The 16,509-nt window shown below is 28.6% G+C and overlaps 1 protein-coding gene across 1 annotated transcript in view; it reads left to right on the top strand.

Moving 5' to 3' along the window:
- Nucleotides 1–7,731, top strand: part of LOC111637622 (ragulator complex protein LAMTOR1-like) — a 38,168-nt gene extending 30,437 nt beyond the window's left edge. The window contains exon 2 of the mRNA XM_023383152.1: nucleotides 7,314–7,731. Coding sequence (XP_023238920.1) covers nucleotides 7,314–7,406 — 93 coding nt within the window. The 3' untranslated portion in view covers nucleotides 7,407–7,731. The remainder of the gene's footprint in view (nucleotides 1–7,313) is intronic.
- Nucleotides 7,732–16,509: the final 8,778 nt, after the last annotated feature.

Here is a 16,509-nt window from a genome sequence, read left to right as displayed (position 1 = left end):
TTTTTTTAATCGCTAGTACTTTCGACGAACTTATAGTCGTCGTCATCAGGCGAATTACCGAAAGAATTAAACGGAAATAGTCCGATTTGGAATAGAACGCTTAAATTTAAGATGAAACTTTAGTCAAAGTCGTTAGGAACACGATAGAAATTTTCAAAAATGCTCGAAAAACAAACAAGCAGAAAGCTCCATGATGTGCGAATATGCGCATGCGCAGATCTAGACGCACACTGTACGCATTCTGGAGGATGCTAATTTTTACTTAATTGCTTGTGTAGTGTGACCCATACACTGGGCAGCTCGAGAGTTGGAATGTTGCACGTGTCCAAGGTGGTAGTAAGAAGAGACTCACATATGAAAACGATTTTTTGATCCTTACAGCTCTTGAGCATAACCGCTTGGGACCATAGCAGGTTGTAACCCTGCTCAAGTACTTTTCTTGCAAGCTCGGTGGTGTGTCGGTAATTCGCCTGATGACGACGACTATAAGTTCGTCGAAAGTACTAGCGATTAAAAACACGCACGCATAACGCCGACCTCAGTGCCTTCTCTTTTTACAATAATCTGATTTTATATTAACAAACTTATTTAGCAATAAACACAGTTCTGTAGCAAATAATTCATTTTATAAGAAATAAAAAACAAATAACCAGAAAAAATTGGCCAGAAGAAGAGGTTGTTTAAACAATTAAACAAGTGTTGTATTTTTAGGAGATTGATGTGCTAAAATATTAATGGAATTGAGAGGACTATCCAAGGAAATTAGATATAAAATTAGGCAAGAAGAGAAAGATTACTATGACAGACAATTCTCCAATATCTGTTCTTCTGTAGAATTTTGGCAAGAGATTAAACGTCTACCTATCAAAGTAGTTAAAACACAGGATCACACACAAATTAATCAGTTGAAACATAATGGTAAACTTTTTCAAAATGAAGAAAAAATAAGTAATATATTTGCTGAACACTATAGACAGATGGGAGGCTTTGTCACATCAACGTTAAAAAATAATTTTGTCTCGCATTCCTATTCATGTGGTATGCTCGATTCTTTTGTTTTGGAAGAGACTTCTCCTAAAGAGATTTTTGATTATATTATGAGTGTAAAAGCAAATACTCCAGACATTGATAAGTTAAATATAGTTATATTAAGACAAATAGCAGATATAATTGCTCTACCATTATCTTATTTAATTAATAAATCCTTCGAGCATGGGAAGTTTCCAGAGAAGCTTAAACACAATCTAGTAATCCCAATATTTAAAAATAAAGGATCTAAACAGAACTTGGAGAGTTATTGTCCAATTACTATTATTCAGAGTATAACTAAAATAATTGAAAAGACTTTCTATAAAAAATTTTTTGAATTTGTCAATAAAAATAAAATAATATCTAATAATCAGTATGGTTTTAAAAGAGAGGCCTCTACAATTGATGCTTTGACTCATCTTAAACAATATATAAGTAACGATAATAATTCTCAATAATTCAAATATAGTAATGGCGGTGTTTATTGATTTGACCAAGGCTTTTGATAGCGTAGATATTCAGATATTAAAAAACAAAAATTGTTTAAAGTTGGATTGAGAGGAGTGCCATTGGAATGGCTAATATCCTATTTATCAAATCATATGTATTATGTTAAAGTAAAAAATTCAATATCAAAACCTTTTCATGTGAACAAAGGAGTACCACAGGGATCCATTTTGGGCCCTCTACTTTTTAATATTTATATAAATGATATTGTAGAGATTATTCCTGAGAATAATAATATATTGTATGCAGATGATATTCTTATAACATATGCAAATAGGAATCTTCAATTGGTTGAAAATAATATAAATTCTTTGCTGGCTAAATTAAGTAAGTATATAGAAAATAATAACTTAAGTGTAAATGAAAATAAAACAAAATATATTTGTTTATCAAATAAAAACAAAAAGGTTAATTTAGAAGATATACAAGTAAGAATAAATAATGAATGTATTCATAGAGTTAATACAGTAAAATATTTAGGTATTGAAATTGATGATAAATTACGATGGAATAATCATATAAATATGTCTTATCTAGATTTATTGGATAAAACTGTCTTTATCTAGATTTATTGGAATACTGAAAAGAATAATGAGTTTTTTAAATTTTGAGACTGTTCTGCGTTTATATCACGCTTGTATGGAACCCAAACTTCAATATGGTATTTCAGTATAGAGTACAGCTTCTTCTTTTGTATTGAATAGGTTGCAAGTTGTGCAAAATAACTTTATAAGAGCATTATATAAGTTACCTTATGATTCTTCTGTCACTTCTTTTTATAACCAGACCAAAATTAATAAAATAAAAGCTTCATATAAAAAACAAGTTCTTCTAGAAAGTTATAAGCTAATAAAGGTGGGCAAGAAAGAATCTTATATAAGTGATGAGTTAAAAAAATATCTTAGGCCTCCTGACTACAACTATCGATAGAAAAATAAACAGATTTTACCAAAAGTTAAGCACTGTTTTGGACGAGACGTAACAAATCTATCAACTTATATATAACTGGAATGCTTTAAAAGAAGAATACAAAGATTTGAGTACTTACAAGCAATTTAAATGGGCTGTAAAAATATTGAGCTGCAACTAGTTGTGTGTATTTTTTTTCTGTTATTTTTGTTAAATAAATAAATGCTTACTGGAATTATTTATATACAATAAACAAACACCTTTCTCTATTCCAGCACAACGTTTAATGCATTAAAAAATGTTTTCGACCGTTTTTAGCTATCTTCCTCAGTTCAAATTCAAACCATATAACAAACAAAGTATTCAAAAAATACAAAAATTCAAAGCGCTCATTCACAACTTCACGCTAAAGTGCATGCGCGTACTCATAAAATGTATACATTAAATCAAAATAATTAAAAATAAACCAAAAAAATTATATATCAAGTAATATTACAAAAACAATTAATAACACCGCCTATGCGGTTGCAACAGTTAATCTATGTTATCGTAAAAGGACTTCCAGGCTGTTGATAAACCTTCGTCATCCCTGTGATTGATGCACTACGCAGTCATATGCGCCTTGTGTATCTCAACTTTTTCCAGGTGTTTCACTGCTTGCATTGATCTTTATTGATTGATAACAAGGAAGAAAGGCGATTCAACAAAAGCATAAAAGAAGCAAGAGATTGGCTACAAAGGAAGGATATAGTGCTCATAAAGGCAGATAAATCCAAGGGTATAGTGCTCCTCAAACAAGAAACATATAACCAGAAGCTACAAGAACGCATCAACAACACAGAATGTCTCATTGCTCCTGATAACTATTTAGAAACATTACAGAAACGAGTTAGGAAATTCCTGTTTACTCCGTTAGCGAATCACTTAAATATGGAGAGAGGAGTCATTCGAGCACCAAGAATCTTTGCGTTTGGGAAAACACACAAACCAGGATTGCAGTTACACCCAATAGTAGAAAAGTGCAATGTGCCTACTTTCGTTATAGAAAAAGGACTAGTTAAATTTATATGGAAAAAATCAAGGAGTCACCTTATTCAATAAAAAACACAGTACAATTGGTGCAGAAACTAGAAAACATTACACTTAAGGATGAGGAGTTTATGACTGTCTTAGATTACAAGGCCTTATACCCATCGATTAAATTACCACCTTGCTTTTGTGCCTTGAGAGATTTTTTATTCACTAACATCAAAGATGCTATGAAATACCACAAGCACATTTTGGAGTTAACTGATTTGATTTGCCATACATTGTTCTTTGAGTTTGAAGGAAAAACATATCTGCAAGGACAGGGCGTACCAATGGGTAGCCCAATGTCAGCGGTTCTTTGTGAATTAGTACTAAGAAAGCTAGAAAGTAATATCTTACCCACTTTCCAGGAAGATATAATAATATATGCGAGATATGTGGATGATATCTTCGTTTTGTGGAAAAAAATTCATAATGTACACCATTTTATAAGCTTAATCAACAGTAACCCATATGGGCTAACATTAGAACTAGACCAGGAGAGTAAGAATAGTATTAATTTCTTAGATTTAACAATAACATGCAAAGAGGGTGAGATCAGAACGAATATATACCATAAGCCAGTTTATCAACCAATTATCATACCTAAGATCCTGAACACATCAAATTGGCAGCATTTCGATCATGGATTATAAGGGTTTACACACATTGTACCAGCATATATGATACTTATAAAGAATTGGAATATATACAGAGCATAGCTAAGCAACAAGGATATGGAAGAAAGACAATCAATGCGCTTATAGCAAGGCTGCAGAAACAGAATCTGCAACAAAGAACAACTGAACAAAGGGAAAGAGTTGTAGTTAATTACCATCCATCTCTAAATAAAATTGTTAAGAAAGTTGCCAGGAATAGAAATATAAAAATAATTTATAGGCGTAATCCTACAGTGTATAAGCTTCTAAGAAACGATAAGAGAAGATATGAGCATAATAGCATGACAGGAGTCTACTTGATACCTATGAAAGACCATAGATTTAACTCTGACCTAATATATATAGGAGCAACAATGCAGAACCTGAAGAAAAGGATTGATGAGCACAAATACTCAGTGAATAGAAGCATTGATAGCACAGTCCTTGCAGTATACTGGGATCAGGCAACAATTATTAGACCTACCAGATCAATGCAAGCGGTGAAACACCTGGAAAAAGTTGAGATACACAAGGCGCATATGACTGTGTAGTGCATCAATCACAGGGATGATGAAGGTTTATCAACAGCCTGGAAGTCCTTTTACGATAACATAGATTAACTGTTGCAACCGCATAGGCGGTGTTATTAATTGTTTTTGTAATATTACTTGATATATAATTTTTTTGGTTTATTTTTAATTATTTTGATTTAATGTATACATTTTATGAGTACGAGCATGCACTTTAGCGTGAAGTTGTGAATGAGCGCTTTGAATTTTTGTATTTTTTGAATACTTTGTTCGTTATATGGTTTGAATTTGAACTGAGGAAGATAGCTAAAAACGGTCAAAAACATTTTTTAATGCATTAAACGTTGTGCTGGAATAGAGAAAGGTGTTTGTTTATTGTTGTTTTTGTTTTTTTCCTTTGTTCTTTTTCTTGTTTTGTTGATTGTACATTTTATATATATGTGTATCTTTAGTTTTTTTTTACTCTTGAAAAAGGCTACTGGTCATAGGGTTGTTTGAAAATAAATAAATAATAATAAATAGTTATTTTCTTTTAAATAAATTTATTTTAAATTTGAATTATACACCTTTAAATACCAGTTACTATATTATTAAAACAGAGAACATTTTTAGATGTTTTTAACATCTATCTTTAGGTTCTTTTGATCAAATACTGTGATATTTGAACACTAAGCAAGCAAGACTTCCAAAATTTATAATTCAACAAATTTTACAACAGTGCAAGCACTATATCATGACATGTAGAACAAAACTATCACCTTCTCATTAAAATTCACACTTTCAAATTCTGTACATTCTATAAGCTTATATTATCTTTATACTTTCCACTTATGCCATTTTTTTGTATTTTTTCTGTTTTTGAACTTTTTTCAGCATCTGTTCTTGATTTATTATTTTTTTGGACAGTTTTTGCGTTTTTCTGTTTTTCTGTCGTCCTTTTGAACTTAGCAATCTTTTTTAGAGATGGCATAAGTGGAAAGTATAAAGATAATATAAGCTTATAGAATGTACAGAATTTGAAAGTGTGAATTTTAATGAGAAGGTGATAGTTTTGTTCTACACGTCATGATATTTGCACTGTTGTAAAATTTGTTGAATTATAAATTTCAAAATTTTGGAAGTCTTATTTGGTTAGTATTCAAATATTGCAGTATTTGATCAAAAGGACCTAAAGATGGATGTTGAAAACATTCGAAAAAATCTCTGTTTTAATAATAAAGTTACTGGTATTTAAGGTGTGTGAATATTGTTTCTAATTGTAACCAGTTGAATTTTAAGTTTGAATTAAATTAACCTTTTGTCAGGTGCCTTTGATCAATTTGATACACCATGCACATTTTGAGTTGTCATTTCTTACCAGAAAATTGTAGCCATGCATACTTCTCAGTACTATTATGGTGACTTTAATTCTTACATTTTGAAAAACTTTCCAAATATGTTGTAATTTTTTTATTATTATTTTCATATATTGTGCCTCTTTCTGCTGTATACTGAATTTTTAGTAAATACAGTAAATTCAAGAACTAGTTTTAGATTAATTACTTTTTAGAATTAAAATTCCATAAAACCAATTTTATCATTTAGAAATTAGTATCACATTACACACAATGCAAGCTAATAACAATTGACAAAATTGATAGCACTGAATGTAAAACAAGTAAAATTAAAGAGGAAATGATGTAATGACTCCAATGTACTACTAAATAAAAAGCTGCTAACAAAATATGAATGTAAAAAATATGAAAAGGCAATTTGTGCATAGAAGTCTTTTGTACAATATATGAAATAAATGTAATGAAGCATAATGAATGGTTAATAAACAGAAAAATCTTTGAAAAGTGCAGATAAATCATTTTTATATTTAGTTTTTATTTTTCCATGAAAAGTATAATACAGTACTGTACTTTGAGTTTGATAAAAATTAATTTGTTAATTTGTATTTTGTTGGTTTTGTAATAATGATAATAATTTAAAATTAAACAATACATCAGAAATAATAATTTTAATGTACTGTAAAAATTCATGAAATATTTTCTTATCATTTTTATACATTGCACTATTTTTGATTTTATATTGCACTTGACAGAAGGTTAAATTAATTCATCTTTAAAAGACTTTCAGAACTAATATCAAATCAATTGCAAAATATCTTGAAATTATCATCTAAATTAATATTTTGCTATTTCTTGTATCAATTGTAGAAGAATTAATAAACGAAGACTGTTTATTTGAATCTGTTTAATTTTAGTTTTGGATAAATATTAAAATAAAGCATTAAATAAAATACATATTTTATGTTAGCAAGTATTTTTTTGTCTAATATGATCTAACATTAGTAAATCCATGCTCTATGAAAATAAAATGTTCAGCAATATTAATTAGAATGATTTCTATTTACACAAATATTTTTGAATAAACAGTCCATTATCAACTTCGTTAAATAACTAATTCTGATATTATTATGAATTGATTCACTTTTCTTATTCTTCCCCAAACTAATATTATCATTAAAGTCATATGTTGCTGATGTAAAATTCAATTTATAAAAATATTATTCATATTTTATAATATCTTAAAATAAATCAATACAAGTATTCTTATATAATTTCAGATAAACAATGCTTCAGATCAAGCTATAAATGCATTAGGTGGAATTAAAGTTGACCATAAAGAAGAATTAGTTGTTCAGTTTGGAATTCCTTGATTATCATTAATAACAGATTATATCAATCAAATACATCTTCAATATCTGTTTACAAAAAGTTTCTTTGATAATTATAACTGATACAAATAAGATTATTTCTTTAAAAAAATCTATTGTATTCTTTTGAAAAGAATTATCAGAATTCAAGTTTTTATCAGATTAAAATTATTGGAAGCAGCAGCAAGATAATGGATGTAAAGACAGGTTTTATTTTAAATATTCTTTTTTTAACTTTTTACAGAATTTTTTAGTATTAGTGAATTTTAATGTATTATTATGTTTGTGTGTGGATATTTTATTAAAAAAAAAAGAAAAGAAAAAAAAAAGAAAATTAATTTTGAAAGGTTCAATTGATTTATATTTTAAATTTAGTTATTAATGAGCAGTTGCTCTTTAAAATAAAAAGAATTAATATAAAAATTTGCTGAAAGATTTATTTAGTAATTTAAAACTGCTATGCAGTTTAAAATTAAAATTTGAGAATTGCAATACAAAAAAATAATATTTTTTTGGATAGAATTCTGCAAAACTCAGGGATATTAGTCTTTGAAACAGATACAGCTTTTAAATTATTAAATGTAACATTATTAGAAATGTGCATATTATTATGCAAATGATATTCTGACTTGACTGAATAATCTGATATATTCTGTGTTATTTTTGTTTAGTTAAGATTATTTGAATTATCTAATAATGAAAAATTAACCAAATTATAAAATAATAAATAGCAATTATACATCTTCAGATATTTGTGATTTTATTTGTTATACCCTACTTCTTTAATTGCTTTTTTGGAAATATAAAAGAATGTGGAATGCCTGATCTGTTTGTTGCATGTTTGTTGTGGAAAACAATTTGCAAGAATTAACATTTTATGCATTTTTGAATGATGATTTCTCACATTGAGAAAGTTTTTGTCATTCTCCAAGATATGTAAAAATTTTCTGCATTGAGTAAAACCAGTTTCTCTTCTGTAATAAATAAATAATAGCTTTAATAAATAAAATATAACAGTGGATGATTTCAATTTAATTGAGTCACAGAATCATTATACTCAGAATTATTTTTTTGATTCATCATAAATTAAAGAAACAATTATGATAAAAGTTCTGATAAGTCTGAAGAACATGATTGCCTTAACAGGTAAACTTTCTTCAGATTCTTATCATCTCTTGGATGCAAATTTTTTCAGTTATGAAGGAACTTCTTAGAATGAAAGGTGATTGCAATTATGTATTCTTGTTTTCATATTAAGAGAATTATTCATGTAGCTATTTCTTCTGCAGATAGAATAAATCAGACATAAACTTTCGTAAAAAATTAAAAGAAATTTATAATGTATAAATCAAGATTTTATTGAAGATTAAAATAGAAACATAAATAGTTGAAATTCAAGCATTAAAAATTATATAAATATGTAAATAAACACAATTTTATTTTTTAAGTAAAATACATGTATTTGTCATAATAATTAATTTTAAGAAAGTACTGAATATGTAATTATTAAAAAAAATAAAGATATTTAAAAAATGATTTGGTTATATGATTTAGTAATTGATATCAGTTACTTTTTTGTTATTTTAGTAGTCGACATAAAGCTGAATCAATAGCAAAATATTTAAAATGAATAAAAATTTAACCTTACCACTACTCTGGAGTATATCACACATTGCAATTAGTTTTCAAAATTTACACCGGATATTGCTAGATGTCAAGCCTTTCAGCAGTTTCTGCATTGTTACTAATGCTTATTGTTTGTTGGAGAATAATAGTGGTTTATATTGTATGGGTAAAATTCCGTGCTTTGGGTACATGAGTAAATCTGTAAAGCATTTGTGTAAGCATTGCTCACCTAAAAAAAGAAGAAACTTTTATTCTTTCACATATGCATCCAGAGGAGAGAGACTCAATTCAGTCACACCCCAGAAAGGGTTGAGTTTTATAACACATCAAAAGATGGTATGGACTCATTAGATCAGTGTGTAAGGTTTGCTGACTGTATGCGATTGTTGGGATAGTCGAGGCATTGAGACAATCATGCATAAGCATGAAATACACACTGAGACAGTCTTACCATTCACTTTTTCCCATTTAATAAAATATATAAAATCTTCTTACACAATTTTCTATATTCTTGTCATTACAATTCTCCTTTGATATTTCTTTTTTAAGAAGAAAGTCCAGTAAAAGTCCATATATCGTGTTGAGTGTCTACACTCAGTCCATTGGTCTTCTGCAGGATTGGACTCATTGTAAAGCTCATCCTTGATATAAGTTTTTAAAGGGTTTCTTTCCTCTATTCTGCATTCTGATTGGTCTTCCCTTGTCTCCTGGTGACAGTTTGAAACCTTTTGGGGTGCAGAAGTCATTATCAACACTTAATCCGATCCAATCAGCTAAAATTCTTCCAAACTTTGAAATTCTCCCTTGTAATTCCAGCCTTTTGTTTTCCTTTTTGATGAAAAGAACTTTTATTGTTTTTGTGAGACTTTAAATCTTGCTTTGTTTTAATTTTGAAAGGTGAAAGTTTAACTATCCCACTGGTTATTTGTCATCATTAACATAAAATTTTGATTTCCGTCCAGGACCTTGCAAGTGTTGTCATCTATCTACGTCTATAGAAAAATCTTTCGAGGTTATTCTACAACCTCTTTGGCATTGTTGGGATCAATCTTTAACCTTAACCTAATTAAAGGCTGAAAAAGTCAAAGCAAGGAATCATTTAAGGATAGAAGATCCATTTTGAAATTTCTTACTCAGGAGCTTATGACATCTCGTATGACAGCTTATCTAAAGTATCAAATTTTTTTCTCACTCAAAGTTCTTATTCAACAAATGTTAAAAATTGACCAAGTAACACAATGCATTATTCCCTAAGAATATTTCAGTTGAGAGATATTTATTTTACCTGAGGAATAATGACTGAAAGAGTCACATTAATTGCCATAATTATTGTATGCCAAGAGTGTCAGAATAATTTTATATATATGTATATAGATTATTTGATGTTTCTCTTGATTTCTTGAATTATATATGAATTGTATTAAATGTTTTCAAACAGAAGAATATTATTTATTTAGGATATACCAGTATTTCAGTGTAGTGTTAATGAAATTTTGACATGAAGCATTACAGGAGTAACAAATTTTTGTAATTCATCAATGTTAGTGATTTTGGAACTCATAGAATTTGTGCAATTGCTAATTTACAAAATCATTCTATATACAAAAATAATTTTGGTACAGTAGATTATAGTTTACATTAGAAATAACATCATAAATATATACCAGGGGTGGGCAAGCAAGAGTTCAGAGGGAGCTGAAAATGTAGGTTTTGCAAAATGCATGGGAGCCGCAGTTCTGTACTTTTTTATTCTGTACTGTGATTTTATTATATAATATAAAAGAAATATTGAATTTTTTGTAATAAACCTATTTTCACAAAATTGTGGAATTAAAATGTAAAAATAATAAAAAGCAGAAATTAACACTTTCAGCAAGAGCTGCATTTGGCCATGTCTGATATATACAGTAACTCTTTATATCATGCATGCCAGGAGACAAAATAAATGAATGATATATCAGATATTGTGATACAACAGATGTATCTATCCACCTGTTTTGGCTATTTTCGATCTCTATGTTGACTTGCTTTTTGTGGATATATTTCAAACAATAATAAAATAAGGTAATATTTTTTTGCCAGTAGAAATTCAATGGCATTTTTTTTTTTTTTTTAAATTATTGGCTAAGGTGCTTTTATATTTCAAAGACCCAAAAAAAACTTTGATATATCTGAATGAGCAATATAATGAGGGGTTACTATAATTAGTTTTTTTAATAAATTAATAATACTATTAGATATAGTAGAGTTTTCAGATTTTTACAACTGGATTAAAGGATGCTTAAAAATGATTAATAAAAGCACTCTCCAACTTTCACTTTCACACCCCAAAAAGATTGAATGAATTTTTAGTTAATAAGTAAAAAATATACATATAACTAACATCTTATCCTTGCTGAGAAATATAATTTAATTTCAAACAAACGTTTTCAACCTGATTCACAGGCCATCTTCAGGTTGAGAATCAAATTTGAAGTAAAGGATTCCATTAATGGAATTCAAAATTCAAAATTAAATAAGCAACGGAATAAGATAAAAATAAAAATTAAATATTAAATAACCAACGGAGTAACATAAAAATGTAAAAAAATGTGCATAGAAGTATTAAGAAATACAATTACTAACACATCCAATATTTCTCGGCAAGGATAAGGTGTTAGTTATATGTATAGTGATTTGCTGAGTATTTTATGATAGTAAAAAATGTAAATAATCAAACATCTATTCAGCTTTGGTAGATGGATAAAAAATATAAACACAGAACATTCTATTTATATTTTTTAGGTTTTGATTTAAAAATTGTAGTTTTCATATTGAGTATAAATATTTGCAAACTAATTTAGAATTTAAAATATTTAATGGTAAACCATTGCTTTTGATAGGGAAAGATATATATAGGTATATGTCTGTCCTTATACAGTACATCAATGTGAAAATATACAACTGCCATTATGAAACACAGGCATTAAAAATGAAAATAAAGGATAAATTGTGTCCTTTATTGAAACAAGAAAGGACACAATTTGACTAAACTAAAATAAAGGATTATCCTTTGAAATAAAGGCATTTGGCAACCCTGGATGTAAGGTGCAATATTTAAAGATGATGATAGCAATTACTATTTCATTATCAAATGTTAAATATTGCATTATCATAATGTTAAAAAAAATACATTTGACAAAGACAACACAGAATAAAATTATTGGCATGTGCTTGAAATACTAGTGAAAATGTTCTGTAATAGATTGATTTGACTATTAGGATTACTTCAGTACAATATTTTTAATGTTGAGATAACAAAATGTGGATAGACCTTATCATCTTGTTCATTCAAAATACAAACTGACTGGAAAAAGTTTTATAACATTTTTCTTATAAAATTAGTATAAGTTAAGAGTTTTAAATTCTGGAGTTATCAAAATATTTATAGTCAGGATGACCCATTTTCCAGCCAGAAAATGATTTAATTTCCTCTTTTCTATTTATTTCTTCTGACTTATGAGCACAAAGGTCTTTTTCTCTACCTATTATGGTTACAGAAAACATCATTAGTATGTTATTGGTTTTAACAGGCTCATATTGGGATGCCTGGATGATAGGGACGAGACTTGGCATATCTAAGCCAACCTGTTCATGAACATTTTTGATCTAAACTAGATGTGAATTGAAATTCACCAGAGCGAAAAATGAAAAATAGTAAAATATTTTTACTTTTTTAGGACTAGAGTAGGGATAAATTCAGAACTTTAGTATACAAGTGTGCTGTACCTCACTTCAGGCAAAGTATGTTATTAAAATGCCTTAAAGTTTATAGCACCTTACTAATATAGCACTTTTCAATATTCATAAGTATTATTTTTGGTGCATGTCTTGTTCTTAAGGAATTTTTTAGTATCTTTTATTAATTAATTTTGCATAGTTTTTTAATTAATAAATGGTTATGTAAATATATTTTAAGGCAATTGAACACAATGACAATTGAAAAAAAGCTGTAATTTGGTTTAAGGTGATACCTTACCATGGTAGTATTGTAATTTAAAAGTTAGAGATAATAAAAACAAAATTTTGTATAATTTTATTTCATATAAAATTTAAAAAATATATATATACATATATCTGAATGAGCAATATAATGAGGGGTTACTATAATTAGTTTTTTTAATAAATTAATAATACTATTAGATATAGTAGAGTTTTCAGATTTTTACAACTGGATTAAAGGATGCTTAAAAATGATTAATAAAAGCACTCTCCAACTTTCACTTTCACACCCCAAAAAGATTGAATGAATTTTTAGTTAATAAGTAAAAAATATACATATAACTAACATCTTATCCTTGCTGAGAAATATAATTTAATTTCAAACAAACGTTTTCAACCTGATTCACAGGCCATCTTCAGGTTGAGAATCAAATTTGAAGTAAAGGATTCCATTAATGGAATTCAAAATTCAAAATTAAATAAGCAACGGAATAAGATAAAAATAAAAATTAAATATTAAATAACCAACGGAGTAACATAAAAATGTAAAAAAATGTGCATAGAAGTATTAAGAAATACAATTACTAACACATCCAATATTTCTCGGCAAGGATAAGGTGTTAGTTATATGTATAGTGATTTGCTGAGTATTTTATGATAGTAAAAAATGTAAATAATCAAACATCTATTCAGCTTTGGTAGATGGATAAAAAATATAAACACAGAACATTCTATTTATATTTTTTAGGTTTTGATTTAAAAATTGTAGTTTTCATATTGAGTATAAATATTTGCAAACTAATTTAGAATTTAAAATATTTAATGGTAAACCATTGCTTTTGATAGGGAAAGATATATATAGGTATATGTCTGTCCTTATACAGTACATCAATGTGAAAATATACAACTGCCATTATGAAACACAGGCATTAAAAATGAAAATAAAGGATAAATTGTGTCCTTTATTGAAACAAGAAAGGACACAATTTGACTAAACTAAAATAAAGGATTATCCTTTGAAATAAAGGCATTTGGCAACCCTGGATGTAAGGTGCAATATTTAAAGATGATGATAGCAATTACTATTTCATTATCAAATGTTAAATATTGCATTATCATAATGTTAAAAAAAATACATTTGACAAAGACAACACAGAATAAAATTATTGGCATGTGCTTGAAATACTAGTGAAAATGTTCTGTAATAGATTGATTTGACTATTAGGATTACTTCAGTACAATATTTTTAATGTTGAGATAACAAAATGTGGATAGACCTTATCATCTTGTTCATTCAAAATACAAACTGACTGGAAAAAGTTTTATAACATTTTTCTTATAAAATTAGTATAAGTTTTTAAATTCTGGAGTTATNGAACAAAGTAAAGAGATAAAAGATATATAATTATATTTAAAATATAGTGTTTTCTTATTCTTTAGATAACTTTCAGAGTCATTTCATAAAATTTAATCCTTCTTAATCTTTCCATAATATTTTTATCAACAGTCGCTTCGACTTTTTTATTTTTACAGCATATCGTATTATACACACAAGCGTCCATTTTGCTTTACACGTTAGCGGACGTAAAAGCTGCTTTATCTTCGCTGCAGCGACCTCTTGCATCAAACGTTTAGAAACGGTTCGCTACATTGCAGCGCTGCATTTAGAAACGGGTTTCAGAGTGTTCGCTGTAAAGCGCTTCTCGAGCGCTGCATAAAGAAACGCGGCCAAACGCAGCCATAGAAAGGCCTCCCGGGAGTCATTCCCTCCTCGACAGATAGACCACGTGTCACGTTGCCATAATCAAATGAAACAACAAAGCGAATAACGAATGTGTTGACGCACCCTAAGATATTTCGTAAAATATAACGTTACATGGAATTTTCAGAACAGATTTTATCACCGTTACAAATAGTTAATTCTGATGTTTCATATTTATCGAATCATTATAAATTAATTTGAAACAGTCGGATGGCCGAGCGGTTAAGGTGTCAGCCTACCTCTCTGGGGGACCCGGGATCGAATCCGAACGGGTCGAATAATCCCCAGAAATTTTTCGGGGAATGGTCCGTCTGGATATGTCGGGCCCCGTCCCAAACTACCTGGCCACCCCATTGTGGGCCTGTCCGAACCCATAATGGGCCTGCTAAAAAGACGTCCTCTTAGTGCCCACAGGTCTGAAAGAGTTAAAAAATAAATTAAAATAAAAAAAGATTGAAATAGTTGAAATTCTTTCTTATAACAGGTTCAGATATTCATGAAGTAGATAACAATGATATACGAGTGTATACAATACGTTTTAGAAGATGGATAAGTGTAGAGTACAGTCACGAACTTCTAATAATTAAATTGAACAATACATATACTGATATAAAGTCGTCTATTGTATATATAATTTTGATTTAAAAATTTACATACAATAAGCTTTCTATCTTTGTTCTTGACTTTATTTGTTAAATGCTTTTATTTTTAAGTTTATCGCATTCCAGCAATGATTGAGATAGGGCTTTTTCAAAGGTTAACCTTGTCAAAACAGATATAACAAATAAATACTGATATAATGCCAGAAAATGCTCCAGAATTATGTAAGTAGTTTAAGTTAATGTAGCTGCAAATATGCTTAAATATACGAATAAAAACATGAAAGTAAAATTTATAACGATCATTTGTAATCTATACATATAAAATTACTTGTCCTGACTGACTCATTCACTCACTGATTCATCATCGCCCAGAGCAAACCGCTGAACCTAGAGGTGAAATTTGGTACATAGGGTACGTCATGAAAACGCTTACTAAGAAGGGATTTTTCGAAATTCCCCCGCGGGGGGAGAGGATTAAGTCTTAACCGGAAAACGACTCCTACTGTACTATTTTAGATGCGATTTTTTGTTACGTTTAGTCTTCATTAAGTACTTAAGTGTATTAAATTAATAACATTTAAGACATTGTTATAAATATTTTTATATATTTCGATTTTTTAACCAATGGTCGAACCTTTTTAAATTCGAATTTGTTATTGCGTATTGGTTCGATTATAGAACGATTGTAAACGTTCCAGAAAATTGATCAAATTGAAAATAGTTTGTTTGATTCTCAGCAATTCTCATTATTCTCGGCGGTAGGTGTTATATAACAATTACTATGGTTGTTGAAATACTGAATATAAATGGGGTTTGCTTGCTAAACCTCCGCGGGCGAAGTCGTTATTAACTTTTTACTAGTAATTTATATTTTCATACTCTTTTTAATATTTAAATTACATTTTAGATATATGTATAAATGTTTATTCTAGACGCGAGTATACAAGTTGCTATTGGAAAATGATGTATAGCCACAATTATCAAATTTTGATGTTATAAATCGCGATATCTCCAAAAGTTACAGTCACAGACTAAAAATTTATATGCCATTAGATTCGTCAGACGATTCTGCACTAGAATATGTATAGACATTTTAGATATATGTATAAATGTTTATTCTAGACGCGAGTATACA

The sequence above is a fragment of the Centruroides sculpturatus genome, unplaced genomic scaffold, assembly GCF_000671375.1.
Source record: "Centruroides sculpturatus isolate CEXI.00-Female unplaced genomic scaffold, Cexi_2.0 scaffold846, whole genome shotgun sequence".
Taxonomy (NCBI): Eukaryota; Metazoa; Arthropoda; class Arachnida; order Scorpiones; family Buthidae; genus Centruroides; species Centruroides sculpturatus.
Note: the sequence above shows the minus strand (reverse complement) of the source record. Positions and strands in the feature narration are given on the sequence as shown.